At 38.4% G+C, this 24,406-nt stretch overlaps 1 protein-coding gene across 7 annotated transcripts in view; it reads left to right on the top strand.

Annotated features, from left to right (window-relative positions):
* The first annotated feature begins 5,815 nt into the window (after positions 1–5,815).
* The window catches only part of Ccdc88a (coiled-coil and HOOK domain protein 88A), a 124,038-nt gene continuing 105,447 nt past the window's right edge, over positions 5,816–24,406 (top strand). For 2 of the 7 annotated variants that reach the window (XM_076937970.1, XM_076937971.1), the window contains exons 1-2: positions 5,816–6,624; positions 6,721–6,821. In XM_076937970.1, coding sequence (XP_076794085.1) covers positions 6,562–6,624; positions 6,721–6,821 — 164 coding nt within the window. In that variant the 5' untranslated portion in view covers positions 5,816–6,561. The remainder of the gene's footprint in view (positions 6,625–6,720; positions 6,822–24,406) is intronic. The other 5 variants (XM_034508552.2, XM_076937973.1, XM_034508554.2 and 2 more) reach the window with 3 other exon arrangements.

Genomic DNA, 24,406 nt, shown 5'->3' with positions numbered 1-24,406 from the left:
AAATCTCTATGAGTTTGAGGCCAGCATAGTCTACAAATAAAACTCTAGGTCAACCAGAGCTACCTAGTAAGACCCAGTCTCAAAACAGAAACAGAAACAAGATTTTTAAAAAAATTTTTATTGGATATTTTATTTACATTTCAGATGTTATCCCCTTACCCCATTCTCCCCACCGCCCAGGAACCCCCATCCCATTCCCCTCCTCCTGCATCTATGAGGATGTGCCCCCACCTATCCCTCCTCCCACCTCCCCACCCTCGAATTCCCCCTCACTTGGCATCCAGCCTTCATGGGACCACGGATCTCCTCTCCCACCTATGCCCAACAAGACCATCCTCCCCTACACATAGAGCTGGAGCCATGGGTTTCTCCCTATGTGCTCTCAGGCTGGTGGTTTAGACCCCAGGAGCTCTGGTGGTTGGTATTGTTGCTCTCCTCATGGGGCCACCAACCCTTTCAGCTCCTTCAGTCTTCTCTCTAACTCCTCCATTGAGAACCCCTTGATCAGCTCAATAGTTAGCTGTGAGCATTTGCCTCTGAATATGTCAGACTCTGGCAGACTTCTAAGGAGACAGCTATATCAGGCTCCTGTCAGCATGCACTTCCTGGCATCCACAACAGTGTCTGCAGCAAGCATTCTTAGCTGCTAAGCCATCTTCCCAGCCCCTTAAAAGAAGGAAGAAAGAAGGAGGAAGGAAAGAAATAAGGAGCAAAGGAAAGGAGGGAAGGAACAGGGGAGGAAGGGAGAGATGGAGGAGGGGAGAAGGAAAGGGAAGAAAAGAGGAAAGGAGGAAAGAGAAGAGAATAGAGGAGAGGAGAGAGAAGGGAAGGGAAGGGAAGAAAAGGGAAGAGAAGAGAAGAAGAAAGGAAGGACAGTTAATGTTTCCACAAAAAGATCTTGGTTTTGTACAAATAGAAAAGGAAGAAGTCAAAATATCACTATTTGCAGATGATATGATAGTATATACTTAAGTGACCCCAAAACTTCCACCAGAGAAGTCCCGAACCTGATAAACAACTTCAACAAAGTGGCTGGTTATAAAATCAACTCAAACAAATCAGTAGCCTTCCTCTACTCAAAAGATAAACAGGCTGAGAAAGAAATTAGAGAAATGACACCCTTCACAATAATCACCTATAATGTAAAATACCTTGGTGTGAATCTAACCAAGCAAGTGAAAGATCTGTATGACAAGAACTTCAGTTCGAGGGTGGGGAGGTGGAAGGGGGTAGGTGGGAGCACATCCTCATAGATGAAGGAGGAGGGGGATGGGATGGGGGGTTCCTGGCCGTGGGGGAGAATGGGGTAAGGGGATAACATCTGAAATGTAAATAAAATATCCAAAAAAAAAAAAAAAAAAAAAAAGATGTAGAACTCCCTCTTCCAGCACCATGTCTGCCTGGATGCTGCCATGCTTCTCACCGTGATGACAGTGAACTGAACCTCTGAAACTGTAAGCCACCCCCAATTAAATGTTTTCTTTTATAAGAGTTACTTTGGTCATGGTGTCTGTTCCAAGAAACGAAACCCTGAGACAAATGCTCTGATGGAGATGCCTATTTCTGAAAAACAAGACTTAGGGGTGCAAAGGTAAACAAAGTGGAGACACTTAGGAAAAGAGCATGAGGCACTCATGTGCCAAGCATATGCCATTCAGAGCAATTTATAGAAATAAAGTGGGGGTTAGTTACTACGGGACTGCAAAGAGGAGTGTTTCATTTGCCTGTGGTAGACTACTTTTGGGAAAGGAGACATTTGATCTCAGAGGATGGACAGGAGTTTCCCTGGCTAACAGGCAGTGAAGGGCAGTCTGGAGCATGCACAGTGGCCCAGGTACAGGGGATGTTATACTGAATTTGAAGCTGTTTGCTTTGGACTACAGAATTAGGGTGTTTGGGAAGGACAGCTAGCACTGGGTTGCTAGGACTTCTCATGTCTTCTCTGCCATTTTTTGTTGCAGGAATAAGCTCATTGGTCCAAGAAGATGTGCAGCAGGATATGAGGCCAGGGTGCCCATTTTACAATTGGGGAAACTGATGCTCAAAGAAGTTAGATAATGTGGCTAATTTTATCTTTCTCTTTCAAAAATTAGGTTGGATAGTTAAAAACATATCCCATATATGTTGTTAGTTGAGCCTGAAAACTTGTTTCTTACATGAAGGGGCTCTTTGAAAAGTCTAGAAGAGACCTGATTTCTCCTCTTCTTTTCTCTTTCCCTTTTTCCTTCCTCTCTCTTCTGTTCTCTCTTTCTCACTCTCTCTTTTCTGTTTTTTTGTTTTGTTTTTGTTTTTTTTTGTTTTTTTTTTTTTTTGCCTATCTCTTGTTCACTTTCTCATTCTCTTTCGTTCATAGTTCTTAACATGACATCAAAGATGGCTTTAAACTCACTCTTGGACTCAGGTGATCTTGTTGTCTTAACCTCTCAGAATGCTGAGATCAGAGACACATGCTATGTCCAACTCAAGAATGGGTTTGTTGATAATACAAACATTCCTTTCATGAGGAAATGAAACTGTTTTGTTTTAGAAAACTTTATTGAGGTGTAATTTATATCTCACACAATTCATCCATTTAAGCTCTGCAACCCAGTGTCTTTTAGACATACTTATAGAGTTACATGTCTTCTCCTGAAATTGATTTTCTGATATTTTCTTTCTCTCAGAAGAAATCCTGTACCTTACCCCCACCCCAACCCCACCCCCACCCCCAAACATGCCTTTTCCAGCCCTGGACAGCCGAGAATCTTTATGCCTTTCTAGTGTTGTCTCTTCTGGACAGTTTCACAGATGGAGTCATACAATACAGCCATACAATCCTTTGTGTCTGATTTTTCACTTAGTGCAACACTTTCCAGGTTTGTCCATGGTGTAGCATCTTCTCAGTGCCTCATTTTATGTATTTACCAAAATATTTGTGTTTCATTCGCATATTCAATTGACACTTCAGATATTTCTATTCTGTAGAGAATATTAAATAATGGTGACATTCTACTTCTTATGAAAGTGGTTATTTCTTCAAATCTGTTTTTAAAAGTATTTGTTTCCAAGGTTGGGAGCAAGTCTGTTACTTCCTGAAGTATAGATCAAAATGCACATTGGTTGTAGTAGGTATGGGATCATCTGGTATACGGCTTGTTTTATAGATGTGTAAAATGTGATGGGGGACTCAATTGTAGTACATAGGGTAAAACTCTCTGTAGTGACTTTTCAATGGCACACTTCTACCATTTAGTAAAATGTGAAGAGAGCTGATCCAGTCACTTAAGATTCTAACCAGAGAATGGTTTTTTCTAATGTCTTTTCCTGTTGTATTTAATATTCTGAGAAAGGATAGATGGAAATATGTCTTCAAAATACAAAACCAAGAGAACTTTAAAGGACTTTGAGAAATCTCTTCCTAATTGAGAGGAGGATAGAAAACTTTTGGATTTCATCTTACAGGACGTTGCAATGCAAAGACCATTAAATGGTTCATAATGCACAATCTGTCTTTTGCCAGACAGAGAAGTTTCCTGATTGCACTCTTGAGATATTATAAAACATTTCTAAGGCTGCTGCTAAACTAGAGAATTATAAATTGGTAGGTTTTCAAATAAGTTCTTGCAGACCTCAGTCTGGTCTAAAGTTTCCTGTTTTTACAATTAACTCCTCATGTTTCTTTTTTTGAGTGTGTGTGTGTGTGTGTGTGTGTGTGTGTGTGTGTGTGTGTGTATCCTAAAGATAGACCAGGAAGCATCTGGGCCATCTGGTTCCAGAGGGGAATCCAGATTTCTGTGAGGGATGGGTTGGATACTTAATGTAAACTGGATAGACAATACTAAATTAATGTAATGTTCCTGTTTTAACCCTTCAGTCAACACTGTCCAGAATGCCTTTTACCTGATGTGCCTGGTGTTAATTCTTTCTGGGTTTTCACTTTTAAGGGAAACAGATCCATCTGTCTCACAACAACCCTAACACAGGTATGAGTACTTTCATGTTGTCAGGTTTCTGAGAGATTACAAAGAAAAGAAAAAATGTCAGGTATTAGAGCTCCTAAAAGCCAGGCTTCCAGATGGGTGCCACCTCTCCCTCTACACCTCACTTGCCAATTAAAGAATTGTGATTAGGGAAGGAGAGCAAGAGCAAAAGGAAAAGACTGCAACCAGGATGACTCAGGATCTGTGTACAGGCCAGGAAAATGCAAGGCTGTGCTCTGTACCACGTGAACACAATCTAATACGAAACACGGTGATTTTAAGAAGGCCATTCATTTGCAGATACTCCAGAAGCAAGACATTTCTTCCTGCAACTGAACTTTAGTAGAACCTGTAGTGTTTAAAGTTCTTGATAAAGATTCATTCGGAGGAACAATGACTACAGCGCTACTGCTCACGACAGCAGACTGTTTGCAATGAACTGCTATCTCATGGATCCTTATTGGTTTTCTTGCTTTACATGTGAAGAGAGTGAAGCATAGAAGGGTTCAGTAATGTATCTTGGTTCACACAGCTAGTGAGTCTTGCTATCAGACATCCTGGAGTCGGGCTCCAAGGGATTGTGGTGTTTAATTTAGCATACGATAAAACATGTTTAGTGTTAACTTAAAACATGAGAGCTGGAGAGATGACTCAGTGGTTATGAGCACTGGTTGCTGGTGCACAGGACCAGGGTTTGATTCCCAGCATTTATATAGTGTGGCTCATGGCTGCCTCTAACTCTTCTTCCTGGGGATCTAGTACCCTCTTCTGACCTCCACAGGAACCAGGCACATAAGTGGGGAGCAATCATACATGCAAGGCAAAAATTCATACAAGCAACATAAAATAAAGTTTATAAAAGTAGACGTCATTAAAAATAAGAGCAGTCAAAGAGGATATGTACCTGTAAGCACCGTGCAAACATAAAATGCATTGTAATATCACAATATTATATTGTTTTTGAAAAAAAGGTGTTTTCTATTCCATCTTATCCTGGACATGCTACGGGTATAAGGAAGAATAATGTTTAATTTACTGGGGAACTGTCATATTTTGATGGGCCCACAAGTGTATAACATAAATAAATGATTTTTAACAAATGTTTGTCACACAACTTAGATGACTTCTAAATATTTTCTCTTGTGGCTCAGTTTTGGATATTTTTTCAATGAACAACAACACAAAAAAAAAAAAAAAAAAAAAAAAGCCTGAATCACGGTAGTTCTAGTCAGAAAATCCCGTGTTGAAAGGCAGCTTTGGTTATTCGCAACTCATAAATATTTCTGCTTTAAAGGACTAGTTTATCCTTTTTTTTTTTTTTTAAAGGAAAAAAAGAGAAAACAAAAACAACCTTGTTTTCCATCCGTCCCCCACCAAGATGTGCCTTTGCTTTTTGCTGCAGTTTTCCTAGGCCTTTTAGGGGGCGAGAAAGCATGCCTAACAGAGCAAACCAAAGTGTCCGAAAGAGGATGTCTGCATCCCTCCTGTTTAAAAGAGATGGGTTTCGTTCCCTTTCCTTCTCACATCAAAGAAGGCGCTCCGGGAGGAAATAAACCATAATTAGGCATGAGCGAGCAAGCAGACAGACCCAGTTCCTCAGTCTTGCCCATGCCCGCCCCCTACGCCCTGGCAAGCGTCCGGGGCGCGGGCTCGACGCGGGCCCCCGCCGCAGCTGCAGCGGCCCGCGCGTCCACGCTCCGCCAGAATCTGGGCGGCGGCGGGCCGGTCGGGGGCGCGCTCGCGCGGGGGCGCGCTCATGCAGCGGTTTTCTTCTCCCACAATCCAGAGGCAGAGGCGCGGGAGGGCGGGGAGTCGGCGGAAGGATACCGGCGCGGAGGGAGCGGCGCGCTCGCCCGCCAGGCCGGCCGTGGGTGTGCTGCGGCACTGCGGTTCCGAGGCCGTTACCCCAGCTCCTCCAGAGGGCGGCGGAGGAGGCTGGAGCGCGGCGGCGGCAGCGGAGCGCCCGGGCGTCGCTGAGGCACACGGAGGCCGGCGGGGCTCCCGCAGCCGGACGGTCGGGGACACGCCTCGGAGCTCCGGGCCCCGGGCAGGGCCAGGGCGCTGAAGCGAGCGCGAGGCCGCGGAGGGATGCTGAGCGCCTGGCGAGGGGAGAGCCGCGCCTGAGGCGGTGAGGCTGCGGGCAGACGCTCCCAGCTCTCGGCGCCCGTGCTCGCCGGCGGCCGGAACGCCCAGAGCGGCTCTCCCAAGTCCAGCCCGGCCCCCTCGGCCCCCACGTTGGGCTTGAGTCCTTGGCGGCCGCTGCGCTGGCCGGCTCTCCCTGGGAGCGGGGCAACCTTGACGGGCTTTTTGTCTCGTGCCCCTGCCGCTCTCCGCGTCCTCCTCCTCCAGATGCCTTTTTTTCTGCCCCTCCTCACCGGGTGCAGACTGCCAGCGCCGGCTGCGGCTCAGCGCGGGATTCGAGCTCGTTTCCCCGGGGGTGCTGAGGAGGGAGAGTTCTTCCCCCTCTTCGATGGGATTTTCCTCCCCTGCCGAAATGGACTTTCATTGATTCCGTCTTACTTCTACGTTTACTGACCAGTTCCCCGGGCGTATTTGTGGTACTTCCTCCCCCCCGCCCCCTCCTGAATATATAATCTGTAAAATGGAGAACGAAATCTTTACTCCCCTTCTGGAGCAGTTCATGACCAGCCCCTTGGTCACTTGGGTAAGGAAGATGTCCTTTATGATATATTTGGCCGTGTTATTTGTGGCTGCAGAGATGGAGGTGGGCGTTCACGTCGTGATAATCCTTCTGTTCCAGGTTAAAACATTTGGACCTCTGGCTGCAGGAAATGGGACTAACCTGGATGAGTATGTGGCTTTGGTGGATGGGGTATTCTTGAACCAGGTCATGCTCCAAATGTAAGTGTTTTCTTCTTTCTCGGTAACTTAATTGCTTTGAAAAATTACATACTTTGAACTTAGATTTCACGACTTAAACCCTTAATTTGATTCTTTGGCCAGAAAAAAAAAAAATCAGGTGGTTTAATTGGATCTTGGAAGGAGCGGTATTCTTATGTGCCTACCCCATTTTATCACAATCAAATAGTTGTACCTGTTAAAATTGGGAAACTTTATCTGTGACTTTGCCAGTCCTGTCTGTTTTGTCATTTATTGTCTTGAGTGCTGAAATTCAAACCACATTGTGTCATCTTTGGTAATTTGGTAAAATGACGGAGACAGAGAAATCTTGTCTACGATAGGAAAAAGACAACTGAAGTTATGTATGTGTAAAGATGTTCCTTATTGACCTTTTTTATATAAGAATAAGTGATTCAAAAATTGAAACTGGTGAACTAACATTTTTCAGAAGTGAAAATTTCAGTTAACATTACAATTGGTCAGGAAGACTTCTATAGCAAACAATTTAAATATCTAAGTTTCATTAGATGGCTTACTTTTTGTATTATTGATGAATTATTGAATTGCTTGATATTTGAGGAATTGTTTAAAGATATTTTGAGGTTTATAAATAAATGAAGTTTTGAGAGCTGGTTTAATTAGTTAAATCTTTTGTTTGTAATATTGAGTTTCTGTTAAGTAGAAATGTGTTTTTTGAGATAGAAATTGAATATTGAAAGCCTATCAGTACCTAGATCAGAGTAATACAGATAACTCCATTTTATTGTTAAGGCACTGTAGTGCAGATGAGTACTTCAGTGGTTATCAATTGCTGAAGATTTAGACTTCTTTCTTAATAGAGTGTCATTACAAGAATCTTGTACTTTTTGATTTGAAGATACTCCTTTTATATATGTGAGAAATTCATGCAGTATAAATACTTGTTATTAGAGTTTGTATACTGTTCTGTTAATTTTACATATATCAATTCCATAGTTTACTGGAAATTATTTTTCTTTTTAGACTTTCTATTTTAAGAAGTTTGTACTGGCCAGGCAGTGGTGGCGCACGCCTTTAATCCCAGCACTTGGGAAGCAGAGGCAGGCAGATTTCCGAGTTCGAGGCCAGCCTGATCTACAGAGTGAGTTCCAGGACAGCCAGGGCAACACAGAGAAACCCTGTCAAAACAAAACAAACAACAACAAAGAAGTTTGTGCTGATTAGGTTTTTGTCACCTTGACACAAGGATCTTCAGGGAAAAGAAAATCCTCAGTTAGAAAATGTCTCTGCCCTTTTCACCTGCAGGCAAGCCTGTGCGGGCATTTTCTTGGTTGCTTGATGTGGGAAGGCCCAGCCCACTGCCGACCATCTTGACTTAGGCAGGCGGTCTTCAGTTGTATAAGAAAGATAGCTGGGCAAGCCAGGGGAAACAAGCTAGTAAACAGCTTCTCTTTAGGGTCTCAGCTTTAGCTCCTGCCTCCAGCTCCTGCCATGGTGGTTTTCCAGTGATGAATTGTTACCTGGAAGTAAGAGGAAATAAACCCTTTCTTCCACGAGTTGCTTTTGGTCATGTGTATATCACAGCAAAGGAAAGAAAGCTAGGACAAGGTTAGAAGTCAAACACAGAAGGATTATTCCAGTGCTAACCTCTGTGCCCTCGGAGGCTTGCATGCTGTTTCATATGTGTGACTCTACAGGAAACAGTGTTGTTTCATACCTTTTCCAAAGAAAATTCATACACTTGGATATGTGAATTAGCTAGAAATGTATGATTTTTTACCCCCTTAGGAGGGAGAAGAGAGTATAGACATTTTCAGGATTAGTGCATTCTTAGCAGATATTTATGGAATTACTTTTTGTTTGAAATACCTATTTCCTAAGCAAAATGATAAGATAATTTAACCACTTTTTAGGAATCGACCCCATTATAATACATACAGTTTTCCCCTTATGTCTCTTTATTTGCTTAATTTGTTTTTGGTTTTTTGGTTTTTTGGTTTTTCGAGACAGGGTTTCTCTGTGTAGCCCTGGCTGTCCTGGAGCTCACTCTGTAGACCAGGCTGGCCTCGAACTCAGAAATTCACCTGCCTCTGCTTCCCAAGTGCTGGGATTAAAGGCGGGCAGTGTGCCCGGCAACAGGCAGGAAAATTTGAATTTTGTGTACCAAACCAGGAAAATACATTACCTTTTCACCTTAATGTTTGTTTTTCTAAAGAATATTTTTGATTTTTTTGAAACCTGGTACTTGAATGAAGAGTTGAAAACACATTAGCCCTGTGTTTTTCTGAAGGGACACGGAGGAGAAGTGGATGGGGGTGGGGAGTGGGGAAGGGAAGGCACTTGGAAGGGAGGAAGGAGGGAGGGGGAACTACAGTTGGGATGTGATATATGAGAGAATAAATACAAAATTTTTTAAAACCACATTATCTGTTTTCACTTTGGGTCAACACTTTGATTTAAAAAGATATAGATATATTTTGAAAATAGTGATGTTCAAAGGAATAGTTGTTGTGCTTGTTTCTCCTCAGCGCCTTGGGAGGGAGATCAGCTGCTCTCTAAACCTCAAATCTACTTCTGTATTTTCAGTTCCATCTCTCAGTTTCTCTAAAAGACTTCTTTACTGTCCTAATTCTGTTCCAAATGACCTATATAAAGGAAAGGGAAAGGAAAAGAAGTATTCTTTGCTTACTTAAATGAACAATTTGTTAAAATTGGGTCATCACAAATGTAGTCTAAGGAATTATATAAGCAGTAAAGCCACAAAATACCTTATTAATTTATTTATTATTTTATGTATAGAGTTTTATTACATATCTCGGGCTGACCTGGATCTTGCTGTATAGATCAGACTTGCCTAGAACTATTTGAGAGCCACCTGCCTCTGCCTTTCAAGTCTGGAATTAAAAGCATGCCTCACCATGTCTCACCACAATCCATTATTTCTAAGAGCTATATTTTTGCCAAGTTTGAAACAGTTAGGAATTGTATTTTGTAGTTTTCTCAGTTACTTGTGTGACTTAGGTACTCTAGTCAATCACCAGTTGAAATTCTGTGCCATGAAAACATTGCTAACCTAAGATGAACCTTAATTTTAAAAAGTTTCTAAATTACGTTTAGTTACAGAATTTGTGAGCAAGAGCCCTTTGTGTCTGAGATGATGCACGTTTTCTTCCTGCTCCTTGTACTTCAGGTTTGCTGGGCTTCTTGACTCTGTGGATTTCATTTTTACCAAATTTGGAAAAGTGCAGCCATTTGTTTTTTTCAAATATACTATTGTATGCTGTGCTGTGCTGCGCTGCGCTGTGCTGTGCTACCACACTTACTACACATGTAGTATGTGAGTGTATATGTACACAAACTTACTCCTCCTTTTGGAAGTCCATTGCACGTATGTTAGCTTCCTTAATATGGTTTTAAAGCTTAATGATGTTCATTAGTATATGTTATTGTTGTTGTGTTTGTTTCTTTGATTTGAATAGTCTGTTGTGGTATTCATTAATCTTTTATGTTTAGTCCTGCCCAGCATGTACTTCACTTCAGACATAGTTTTCTTCATAAAAAGCTTGCCCAGTCTATCTTCCATGTTCAAATTTTTCAATTTTATTTCTTTAAATATTTAAACATGGTATATAGTTACAATTGTCTTACTCCCCATATCTACGAATTTTATCATTTCATTAAATAGATTTGGATTGATTTTTTTTTCCTCAATATGTGTTATGTTTCTCTGCTTTTGTATATCCCGATAATTTTTATTTGATATCAAATATATAGAATTCTAATTTTTATTGGCTATTGGATAGTTCAATATTCCATAAAATACAGATATCTTGAGCTTTGTTCTGAGAAGCATTTAAGTTACTCAGAAACAGTAACTTTTCAGAATTTGCATTTGTATTTTATTTTTTGAGACAAGATCTCTTTATGTGTCCTGACTTTTCTAGAACTTTGTAGACCAGAATGGTCTTACAGAGATCTGCCTGCCTCTGCCTCCCAAGTACTGGGATCAGAAGTGTTCAATTAACACAGTGGCTATAAGGTTTTTTTAGGCAGTACCTTGTTATAACACTGAGTCAAAACCCTTCCAAGTACTATGATTGGTGGAAACATTAACTGTTTTGTGTTGTTATCTGAAATGACTTTTGGTGCTTTCAATGGTTTTGCATAGTTTCTGCCCACTTATGTACTGACAAGAAATTACCTGAAGACTGCAGAGATGCCTTTTGCATCCTTTTCTTTTTTTTAGCTCTCTCCTCTATGATACTCTGCCTTTCCTATTTGGCTGTATTACTTCCAGGCTTAGTTCCTTGTACTCAGCTACCTAGGTTTTTTCCTCTCTGTTCAGGGACTGGTGATCTTCTAGGCAGTAAGATAAGGCAGTTGTTGGGTTCAGGTTTGTTTCTCATCAAGGACCATGGGTTTTGTTAGTTACCTCACGTCTAGTGCCTTGAGGCATGCCAGGTGTGTCCAATCCAGGTTCTTACAGGCCCTTCTCCAAATCACTGTTCCTTTTCATTCATCTGTAGTGTAGTCCATCTGAAGGACAAGGCCTTGAGAGAGAGGAATTTGTGAGGTTGACTTAAAAGTGTCATCTGCAAAAGACGAGCTAGTTGTATTAGGTATGTATCACTTTGTTATGTAGACTTCTTGCTTAGTGGAAGTATGTGGTCCAGTAAGGCCAAGAGTGGAATTCAGAGCAGAAATCTTTTGCCAGCATCCAGATAAAATACTGGGTGAGATGATTGAAGGGAAGGTTCATTCAAAAGTAATTTCAGTAAAAGGATACTTTCTAAGTGCCGTCTCCTAGGTGATAGGATATGGTGATTTCTCTACCAGTAAAGTCCTTTACACTAAAGGGTAGATGTAGGTAGGACCTTGATACAGTGTTGTACTAAAGAGGTAAATGATGTCTCACATGGAAGAACTTTTATAGGGCTACAAATGTGCTTAGGTAGTAGAGTACTTGCCTAGCATGTAAAGGCCATGAGTTTGATTTTCCAGCACTTTCCAGCACAGGGGGGAAACAAACAAACAAACAAACAAAAACAAACACAAACTTCCTAAACTGAACACTGTGTAAAAATTTATTAGAAATGACCAGAGGGAACCAGAGGAGTCATAAACAGTAGAAGAGAAAAGAAGGGAAGACATTTTGAATATGCAATAAATGAAAAGCATAAGATGTGAATAAAAGTGGTTAAACCAATAGACTTGAGGAAAAAATGTGCAAGATTATTTTGGTGAGAAATAACAAAGGAAGTTAGAGATGAATACAGGTATAGTTAAGGCAGGATCATTTGAGGTTTGGAAATCACATATTCACATAAGAAGAACCAGTAACCATGGTTGTTTAAACAATAATCTAGCTGCTCAAAAACTAAAAAAAAAAAATCTGTAAAATTTATTTAGGATTGGAAATATGGGATAGAAGAAAATAGATTATAGATTCTAAGGTGAATAAATTCTTTTTACATATATTTTAGTTTTGGTTATCATGCATCATTGGTTTCATTATATCATTTTATGCTTAATAAATCAAAATCATTGCACTTTGCTCATATTTTCTTCCCCACTACACTACATCATCCTCATGCCTTCCCTCTTATTTTTTCTGCCAGTTAGTTCTCCAATAATTGAATTTTTTGGTAGTAGTATGTTGTGTGGGCATTAACTGAGGAAGAAAGCAGATGACATCAGAGGGAGACTGATAGACTAGAGCAGAACTCAGACTTTTTCCAGTCATGAACCCCTTCCTCTGGAGAAGTTTTTCCATGAGCTTAGCTGTATAGCATATAAAACAGGTATGCAAATTAAACATTTAACAATAATAAATCATTAGTTTATTTTAAAGCAATTCTTTGATAGTCATGTAACTAACAGTTATTAAAAATAAAAACAAATTCACATACTAATAATAAAGATCTGTTTACTTTTATATAAAGAGTTGTCTTTGCTGAATATTTGATGCTATAGGTTATAAAGCATCTTTATTGTGGAGATGATCAATATTTTGTTAGGACCATTAGAAATTCTGATTTTTAATCCCAAGTCAAAATTCATTGAATTTTTTAAAATGAAACTTGTTAGCAACTTTTTTCTTTCTTTTCCTTTTCTTTTATTGGATATTTTATTTATTTACATTTCAAATGTCATCCCCTTTCTCCATTTCCCCTCCTAGAACCCCTATCCCATCCCCCCTCTAGTTCTAGGTTGAGGGACTAGCAATACAATAGATGCAAATAGCCAAGGAACAAGCAAGACAATAAACACCAGTAGTCAAAGAATAAGCAAGGCAATAAACAAAATTCCATCAACACTCCCATGATCACTGTTTCTAAAGGCTTATCAGGATGACCAAAATATCTGAGCCAACTTCCCTGTCCTAGCCCAAAGTCATTTTCATATCTGAAGCCTACTTTTTTGTTCTAGCCTAAGATTTAGATTCCTGCCTGAAATTACTTCTTTGTTCTAGCCTAATGTCAGATTCCTGCCTGAAGCCCACTTCCTTGTCCTTTGCCCATGTCAGATTCTTGCTGAGCAGCCCCAAAGGCTCTCTACCTCTTTCCCTTTTTTATTTCATTAACAAGACTGAGCCTGTCTTAGGTCATTCTGGCAAGAATGCCTCATTTACATGTCATGGAATATGCATTATGTTAGCAACTTTTAAAATCAAACATTCTAACAATACAACACAAAAATACACTAATTTGATACATTTTGAAGACTCATGGTAGGAAAATGTTAATTATATTTGTTTTCTACATAATTAAACCATCATTGGTTCCATAAGAGCAGAAAACATTGTATGCCCATTCAAAACACAGACATTTATAACATATAGTAGTTTTGAACGTGACCTTAGATGTTGTAGGCAGTGTGTTCATTGGCTTGTGTGGTGTAACGGCATGCACAATGCACTGTGTGTGTTATATTTAGAATCAAGGCTGAAGTGTAGCTTCATGACACAGTGCAGGTAACTGCTGCCAGAGACATCTTGATTTCATTACACATCTTATTTTGAATTAAGTTTTGAATGGACTGTATTCAGAAACCTTTTACTGTTAGCCAGATTTTTTTGACCCTATATTTAGTTGTGTTGCTTTCATATGAGATTGCAATTCACATTTTAAAGAAGTTGGCCTTTAAGAAACATTTTGACAGTTTCTTACAAAACTAAACTTTGGAATAGCCATCCACTTGTAGGAATTTGTCCAAATGAGGTGAAAACTTGCATTCATACAAAAGACAGCACAAAAATATTTATAGGACCTTTATTAATAGTTTTCCCAAACTAAAAGTAACACAATACTCTTTGAAAGATAAGTGGATAAGCTGTGTTGTATCTATACAGTGGAATAGTACCAATAATTTGCAAAACCCTGCATTCAGTTTTATGACTCTAAATGGGGCTGTAACTCACAGTTGAAGAAGTTGGGACTAGCTATTGCAGTAAGAATGAAGAAACAGTAGGTTTGGGAAGAAACAAAATGAAAGGGGAGTAGAAAATTTAAGTCGGGAGGACTTAGAGAATTTGAAATTTAAGTAGTGATTAAGGCCAAAATCATGACAGTTGCTAATAGATACATGTGTTCTTCCCCGACTTGAGTTCTTATATCTCCCACCCTTCTAAACCTTATTCTACCCTGATCCCTTCCAACCCCCCAGCACTAGGTAGGAGAGAAGGTTAGAGGGGAAGGAGGCATAGACCTTTTCAAACTACTTCCTGCTGATTAGGGGGATCAAGTTCCTTGGGGCAAGTCCAGTCTTCATCATCAGGATACCCAACTTCTTCTTCTTGTCTCTTTGCTCATGACTACTTGACAGACTGCAGCAGCAGGAACCAACAGCAGCCTCCTTGGTGTGCACCTCCTGCCCATCTCAGGGTCCTAGCGTTTATATACCCTCTGAAAAGTTGCCAGAATTCCAAATGTCATACACTCGCAGAAACTGCATCTGCTAAAACCATGTGCCTGCTAGAGCAAGAAGCAAATCGTCGTCACCTGCTGTGAAGCAGCCTCTTATCCCACACCTGAGATTAAAACAAAAACATATTTACATAACATAACTGGATTTTTTAAAAAAACCAAAATTCCCACTACAGAGAAGTAACTAATCTTATAATTCTTTATGAAGCCATGATCTCTTGGTTACCACTAGAGGTAGAAATGAGTATGATTAGAAATTAAGTATGGAAAACAAAATAATTAACAGTTACTAAACTAATTTTGTGTAAAAAGAAAGATGGTAATTTATAGATTTATAAACATTATATTGAAAAATAAAAATTTGCAGAATATTTCAGTAGTGCTTCAGGGAAAAAATTGTTAATGTAATCTTCTAATGTGACATAATTTCCTAATAAAGGCTAGAGAAGAAGTTGAAATTCAGTATGCTATTGGCAACATAACCATTTTCTCACAATGGACACTAAAAGGAAAGAAAGATGCTTTAGATTCAGGTGCTTGGTCTTACTTAGTCTTTTATTAAGATGGGTTATTTTCATAGAATGAAGGATAAGAAGTTGTATAGAAATTCATATTTACAAAGTCTGAATGGATGAATGAACTGTAGTAAAATACCAGAGTATACATAGTGGGAATACATTAGTAAGTCCTGATATTTACAAGGTAGGTTTGGCTTGTGGAATGTGTATATTCATAAAAATCAATACATAGAAGAATTTAGATTTGAATCAATCCTTGAAAGATAACTGGATTTGGATAATTATAGAAAGAGAAGGTTATTTTACACACACATACAAAGTTGCATAGGCAGAATAAACTAGATTATGGCAAATTTGAAAATTAGTGTAGTTTTGGTTGTATATGACAGTCATTTGAGAACCATTTGCAGTTTCTTAATAGGAGATTAAAGTATTATTTTGGAAAATCATTTCAGCTTTAATTAAAAATAGATTCAGTGTCTAATTTAGTATATACATTTGACATTTAGTATATAACTTTATTTAATCTAATTGAATAATAAATACATTTACATCAGTAAATGGGTTCGTTTTAAATTGTAGCAGTGCTTGAAGCTGAGGTGGGAACGGGCAAGAACAAGCAAGAGGGATGGTGAGCAGTGTGGTGGTGGGAGGGTCCTAGATCAGGCCAAGCTTGTTTGGAGAATGAACAGATGAAGAGCCATGGTCAGGCAGTGGGTAACATTCTAGATCACATGTGTAAATGACAGTGTGAAAGATGATACCAAGGCCAAAGTGAGTAGACAGGTTTTTAAAGTATGTTTCTGCAGAGGAAAATGTTAATTTTAAAGAAAGTGTTTAATTTGCCTTTATTTGTTATAATTTTCAACTAAGAACATTTAAATGTGTAAAACATCAATATCCCCTAGTTTTCTTTGGGAATATTTCAGTAGCTTTGTGTCATAGTCAGTGTTCAATTGCTGTGAACAGACACCATGACCACAGCAACTCTTACAAAGGAAAACATTTGATTGAGGCTTGCTTACAGTTTCAGAAAGTCAGTTATCCTCATGGTGACATGTAGGTAGACATAGTCACTGAGAGTTCTACATCCAGATGCTGGCAGCAGGAAGAGAAGATAAACTGGACCTGGCTTGAGCTTTTGAAACCCCAAAACCCACTCCCATTGACATACTTCCTCCAACAAGGCCACAACCATTTCCGGAAAGGCCACACTTTAATCCCTCTCAAGTAGCACCACTCTCTAATGACCAAGCATTAAAATATATGAGCCCATGGAGGCCATTCCTAATCAAACCACTACCGTGCATGTTTGCACATTTGTTGAAGCTCTCCTTTCCGATAAAAGTGCATATTTCACTTTCAAATTTATTTAATAAGTAAGAACTTTAAGGATGTACTATTACAGTTATTCTTTAGGATGTTAGAATACTTGTGAGTCTCCATTTATATAATTTATCTAAGAGACAACAGTTTTTTAGGAATTAATTTGCATTTTATAAAAAATTAAAATATCATTATTGTGGAGGTTAGAGGACAACTTTGTGGAGTTAGGTTTCTCCTTTTGCTTTAACATGGGTGCTTGGCATTGAACTCAGATTGTGAAAGCTTGTGTTGTTGGTCAACAAGCACTTCTATCTGATGAGCCATCTTGCAAACCCAGTTTACATTTTAAGTTTGTAACTAGTGATCTTTGGGCTGTACTTTTAAATAATTGTAAAGTTCAAAGTTGTATCTATGCTAAGAGCTGTAAAGCTGCATTTCAGAGTTAGGGCAGTACTGATTTCAGTAAATTTTACTATATGGAAAGACTCAATCACTCTGTTTTACGATTCTGTAAACCATAATTTGTATACTTTGTTTATTGTTGTTTTCAGAGGAAGTCTCACTCTGTAGCCCTGACTGTCTTCAAACTCATAGACATCTGCCTGCTTTGGTCTCCTTGGACTAACGTATATACCTCCATACCCAGCCCGTAATTATTTTTTGAGTTATATTTTGGAAGAAGATTCTGGTAGTAGTTGCATAGTTAACTAGAGGGTTGTCTACAGTGAACAAACTTGCCCCAAGGAACTCAATGCCCCTAATCATCAGGAAATAATCTAATGATAACATCCCCCTTTCCCCTCATCCTTTTTATGTCCTATCTAGTGTTAGGGGGTTGAAAGAGTGGGAAATGGGTGAAGAAGGGGGGAAGAAAAAAGAACCCACAAAGTAGCCAAAAACTGATTGCAGTCTGTGTGTGCCTCATGTGGGTGCTCTTAGCAAGCGGCCCTACATGAGTGCTAGGAACTGAACCTCAGTCTTCTGCAGGATCATTATGTGCTCTTAACTCTGGGGGGGGGGGGGGGACATATGTCTTAGTTGGGGTTCTCTAGAGTCACAGAACTTAAAGAATATCTCTATATATTAAGGGAATTTATTGTGATGACTTACAGTCTGTAGTCCAACTAACCTAACAGTGGGCAGCTGTGAATAGGAAGTCAAAAAGTGGGCCGGGCAGTGGTGGTGCACGCCTTTAATTGAGTTCAAGGCCAGCCTGGTCTACAGAGTGAGTTCCAGGACAGTGAAGGCTACACAGAGAAACCCTGTCTCGAAAAACCAAAAAAAAAAGAAGAAGAAGAAGTCAAAAGGTGTAGTAGTTGCTCAGCCCCATGCAGCTGGTTGTCCCTGCTGGTCTTCTGTAGAAGTGGGTCCAACAGATGTGCTGGCAAGTAAGCACAAGGGGTCAAAGAAGAGTGAATCTTCCATCTTCCAGTGTCCTTAGGGAGGCCTCCAGCAGAAGAAGGTGTGGCCTGAATCTAAAACTTGTGCCCCAGGCTGACCTTAAACTCGGAGATCAGCCTTCCTCAGTCCCCTGGAATTAAAGGCGTGTTTTACCTTGCCGGGGCCTAAGTTTCATGACCACTATGCTTCAAGATCTCCATGCCAAGATCTAGGTCAGAAACCTGTCTTCCAGCCTCAAGAGCTAGATCTCAGGTGTGCCCTCCATTTCTGGATTGTAGTTCATCCCAGATATAATCGAGTTGACAACCAGGAATAGCCATCACAGCATCTCTCCAGCCTACTTTTTTCTTTTCAACATTGTATGCATCAGTTTTGGTGTCCTCAGCTAATTTGAACGTATTATAAACCCTCTATCATGTATAAACTCGTGACTCATTTTAGTAGATTAGAAGTGCACCACACAGGTCTTCTCTTGTGGACGCCGCTGCAACGTTGTTTCTGCATATGTAGCTTTCCTCTAAGCTATTTTAGTAACTCATAACTTTTCAAGTATTGCACTTGTTTTCTGGATCTTTTTGTTTAGTATTTTATTTCTTTTTATTATATTTCTCTTTGTTTTTTGCCTCTCTTTGGCAGTATTTTAATAAATACCTTTTAGGGCATGGAGAGTTGGCTCAGCAGTTAAGAACACGGGTTGCTCTTCCAGAGGGCTCGGGTTCAATTCCAAGCATCTACATGAGAACTCACAACTATCTGTAACTCCAATTCTAGAAGAACTGATACCCACATACACACATACAAGCAGGCAGACCACCAATGTACATAAAATAAAAATTATTTTAAAAAACCTTTTATCTTAAATTGGTGGCTTTATAATATAGTTAGTATTAATCCGTTTGAAGTCCTTTACTAGTATGTTGAAAATGGCAAACAAATTTTTATATCAGCAGCCTTTACATTTGTTGTCTCTAAACTAGATCTGGAACACATATATATCCCAAATTATTAATGAAACAAACCTCTCTGACTTTATCTCAAGGTTCAAGATGGTGGATTAAAGCTCCACCACAGGGCTGGGCAGTGGTGGCGCACACCTTTAATCTCAGCACTTGGGAGGCAGAGGCAGGCGGATTTCTGAGTTCAAGGCCAGCCTGGTCTACAGAGTGAGTTCCAGGACAGCCAGGGCTACACAGAGAAACCCTGTCTTGGAAAACCAAAAAAAAAAAAAAAAAAAGCTCCACCCCAGATGAACAAGCCAAGAACATGAGAGTTGATTTGTCTAATGTAGTAGTTCTCAAGGTGAGATTGGCAAACCCCTGCCACTTAGGAGTCTGAAGGTTGTCTGAGGTCAGAGTTATTTTTATTCTGTTAACATGTTCCCATCCCCTGGGCTACAAAAGCACTGATCGTGAAATAAAAGTTGGACTAGTATGTGAGTTCAAGACACTTGAGCTAAATAGAGAGACCCTGTCTACAAATACATACACACATAAATACATACATGTGGGTGAAGCTGTTGTCACCTTGGCATGATCAAGGAACTGTAGCACTTGTGTTTGTGGTTGATAAATTATTCACATTATGGCACTTGTAGTTACAATTTGTTTTCACATAAAATAATGAATCAGTTTTTAGAGTTCAAGCTTGTCTTTTGTTTTATTTTGTTTGAGACAGATTCTTGCTTTGTAGCCCAGGCTGGACTGGAACTCACCGTGTAGCCCAAGCTGGCCTTAACCTTATGGTAATCCTCCTCTTTCCATTTCTTAAAATGCTGAGAACACAGGTATAAGCTGCTGTGTTTGGCCAAGCTTGTCTAATTAAAATGTCTTTTTAAAGTATTTATTTGTTTTTATTTTGGTTGTTATGCGTATTTTTTGCGTACATGGTATATGTGCCTGTTGCTCACAAAAGTTAGAACAAGGTGTCTGGTTCCCTGGAACTGGAGTTACAGACAGTTGTAAGCCACTGTGAGGCTATTTCACATCCTTTGAAAGAACAGTCAGTGCTCTTAACCATTGAACTCTCTCTCTCTGGCCCCTAATTAATGTTTAATATGTCTTTTTAATGGACATTATCTACAAAATACTTGCATTACATAGTGAAGTATTGTTCTCTCTAGGAAATACTTCATAAGCCGGGCAGTGATTATTCAGGACAGACATATATTCCTAAATGCCTTAAACCAAGTTTGTCATTTTAAGGAGAAGAACTAATTGTATTTGTTGCTAAGATGAGGTTTGAGTTATAGAAAACATCGGCATCTCGATATTTAAAGACTTATTTATTTGTTTACTTAATTATTTTTATGTGTCCTGAATGTTTTGCTTCCATGTGTGTATGTGTAACATGTATGTCTGGTGCCTAAGGTCAGAAGAGGTTGAATTCCCTGGAACTAGAGTTAATGGATTTTTGTAAGCTACCATGTGTGTGCTGAGAACTGATCTTGGGTCCACTTCAAGAACAAATGTATGAATTTTTAAAAAGTTTCTAATAAAATGTCTCACCAATATCTGCATAATTCAGTGAATCAGTTTTTGTTTTGATACAGTTTGTCTAGATAGCACAGACTTGCCACAAATTTACTATAACCAAAGTTGCTTTAACTCATGATTTTCCTGCCTCAGCCTCTTACTGCTGGGATAACAAATGGTCCCACTAGGCCCAGCTGGTATATTTAAAATCACCTGCACCTGAGCTGTAAGAAACCCACATATATACATGCACTTTCCACACTAGATAGACAACTGACGTTTGTCTTTCCTTTCTTTTCCTCCTTCCCTCCTCTGTTCTTTCCTCACCATTCTTACCACTCTTTTCTTGCCTGTATTAATCAGTGCATGGCATTGGGCCAATAGGTTTTTATTTCAAAGTAAGAAAAGATACGTTTCATTATCCATATTAAAACCAACTGGTAAGACAGTACTTCTTACTGGATTTTGGGAGTATCCAATAATAATATCAATAACAATTTGAAAGCTGTAATATATAACAGAATCCTTTTTCTGGTTGCCTGTTTGCATGAAGATAGATCTTCTTTTTATACTTCAAGCAAAACAATGTATCAACACATTGAATACAGAAACAGGTACAAGAATCTAGCTGTCTTCCATCAAGGTAAACACTAAAAACATACAGAGATATACAGACTTGTCACCTTCTACTAATTGCGTTTTGTTTTATAAAAAGTAGTTATCATTAATAGTATCATTAATAATTTGTTACATACAGTAAGTGTTGTTTTAGGTGCATTGATAATTTAAAATTTTTAAATTTCTAATACAATAAATGGTATTACCCACATAAACAAAAATTCTGTGGACCGATTTCAATTTTAAGAGTGGAAAGGGACTTTGGTTATCCTGATAAGCCCTTAGAAACAGTGATCACAGGAGTGCTCATGTAATTGGGTTTAATGCCTCGCTTTTTCTTTGACTATTTGTGTTTATTGTCTTGCTTGTTGCTTGACTATTTGCATCTATTGTATTGCTAGACCCTCAATCTAGAACTAACCTTAATACTTGTATGTGATTAAAATGGTATAAAAGCATAAAGGAGGAGGGGGGATTGGATAGGGGGTTCTAGGGAGGGGAAATGGAGAAAGGGGATAACATCTGCATCGTAAATAAGTAAAATATCCATTTAAAAAATTAAAAAAAAAAAAAAAAACAAGAGAGACCATTAATTTGAGAGGGGTCAGAATGGCATATGAGTGGGGTTAAAGGAAGAAAAGGGAATGGGAGACATGATGTAATTATACTATAATTTCAAAACAGTAAACAATTATTATAAAGAGTGGAAAGGGATTGTGAAATTGAAGTTTAAAAACTGCCAGCATAATACTATACATATAAATCAGTTATTTCAAATGTTTTATAATTAAATGTAAATGTATGTATTTACAAAATGTAAAAATTTTGCAATAATAAAAAACAAAAATTGTATACAAGTAATTTTAAGACTGAGTGGCAGGGTCAGAAATATGAACACATGTTGCTAAAGCACTGACAGCTAAGCACCAAAGTTTAAGTACAAACACGGAACAGATGGCTGAGAGGAGACATGACAGGCCTGGAGTCTGGGTCGAAGAGCATAACACCATTAAAACTATCAGATTTCTGTTTTCCATAGTTATTAGCTAATGAATAAATAAAGACATAATTCTGGTTTGTACCAGCACAGATTTTAAACTATTCATGTCACAAATTTACCAACTTTTTCTTTATATTTTTTTAGTAATAAAATTATGTGCAATGGTAAGGTAACATGTTTACCTACCTGAATATTCTTTAGTTGGAGCTAATGCAACCTATTGTAAGTAGGTTATTTACAAGTAGCTTGTTTAAGGCTCTATTTTACTGGTAAATTGTTTTGCTTGACAGATTTGACCTGTATTGCTAGGCTGTTTGCTGCTAAAACATTCTTTTTCTTCTTGTAAGAAGAACTGGTTGGTTTGTGATTCTGTTGGTTTGGAAATAGCAGTGTTTGATTAGAAAGGTACTTGTTTATGCTCGTTATGCATAATGTTTAGTAGCTACTCTTTTTTAAAAGGCTTTTCTAAAGATAATTATTTTTAAAAAGCAGTATGCTTACAAAAGGGACCTTATAAAATTTTTTTGCAATCATTCTAAAATAATCTTTTTTACATTTGAATTATTAAACACTGTTTAAAGATTGTTTAGAATACTTAATAGGCTATATTGTTTTCTTTTAAAAATTCTAGGGTATTTTTAAGAATATAAGATATATAATATATGTATATTATATATATACATATGTATACACATATAATATATGTTTGAATTACTTAAACTATATAGAGGAATGGGCATATTTAAATATGTCTATTTAAAGTCCATTCTTTATAGATTAATTTATTAGTGTCTTGCGACTCTAAACTTCTAAGGTCAGTAATCATAAGGCATAGTATAGTTTCATTAAATGTGTACTTCAGATCTATAACTCAGATCAGACAAAATTACTAGTATTTGCCCCTAGAAATAAAGTGGATAAGATTAATAAAGCAAAAAAAACCTTTTTGGTTGCTTTTCAATCTTTTAAAAGAGTATTTTTACCTGGTTAAAGGCCTATAGTGAAAACCAGTGCTTCTCCTTGCATCTTCAGTTCTCCAACAAGGAAAGTTGTAGCTTGCTTTGTAAATAGTATTTTTTTCTGTTACTAAACACACACATACAGAGACATGCAAATGCACATACACTCATCATGTATCATTTTTAGACTCTTTTTTTATAGTAGTAGATAATACATCTGTATTTCTGCTTATCCTGTCCTTCTAACATGCTTATCACAAGACAATAATCATTATCTACATTATATTACTCTACAATGTTTCATACACACCTGGGTATTCATTTTCCTGGAGTTACTGAAATCAATTTTTTTTGTGTGCATGGAACTCTGTAAATTCATTCTTTAATAGTAAAATATTTTTCATGGGTGTAGAATTTGAGATTCTTGTAGGTTGTTTTACCCAAGAACAGTGTTTATCACATGAAGATCACATCCTTGGGATGGAAAGGTCTGTTTTCCCTGGCCCTAACATATGGCAGTATAACATTAAATTAGGCATCCATCACATCAGAAACCTGAGCCTTGTAATTGAAAGTTTATTGCTCTTTCTACTCAGGCTTAGTAGCTGTCCTGTCTTCTAAGTCCAGAAAGTTTGACTTTAGAACTGTGATGTAATACCCACTTATTCTAACAAGGGACCTCTTCAGCTCTATCTCCACAATAAAAAGCATTAAGTTAGATACAGAATAGTTTGAAAACTAAAACTGGTGGGGTTCAGAGTTTATTCAAACAGTTCTACTTTCTGTTAGACATATTTTCTAGATCATAAAAAATTCCCTAGATCTCATGTGTATACTTAAAAGATTTGTAGGTACAAAGCAGTTTTAATAAAACAAAATAGTTTTTTCCTGTTTCTTTAAGATCCCTATTAAATATAAGGGTTAATTTTAAGTATTAAAGTACTTTTCCCTTATCCCTCCCCTCCCCTTTCTTCTTTTTCTAGCTTAAGTTGTTGTTTTCCTTTTCCCTCTAGTTTCTATTAACTTTTGTCTCATATCATTAATATATAAAGTATTGGGGATGGTCAGAGTTTGAATCCTCAGGAGACTGTGGTGGGAGGATTAGGAGTTTGAAGCTAGCTCGGGGTACATAATGAGATCTATTGTCAAGAAAGCAACTCCCCTTTTGTATATCTAGAATTATCTTGATTGCAGTTTTTCTCAAAAGCTTAATTAAAAAAAAAAAAAACCCTTAAAACCTAAAAGTTGTGTTTAATGCAAAGTTCTTGAAACGTTTTAGTCAAACCAGAACTGAAGGTATGAATAGGTGCAGATTCTTAGAAGAGCAAAAGAGTGTTGAGATTCCATGAATCAAGTGTCAGGTCAGGCATAAAATTTAAAACTTTGAG

This window comes from Arvicanthis niloticus, chromosome 7, assembly GCF_011762505.2.
Source record: "Arvicanthis niloticus isolate mArvNil1 chromosome 7, mArvNil1.pat.X, whole genome shotgun sequence".
Lineage (NCBI taxonomy): Eukaryota > Metazoa > Chordata > Mammalia > Rodentia > Muridae > Arvicanthis > Arvicanthis niloticus.
This window is presented reverse-complemented; position numbering and strand designations above follow the sequence as displayed.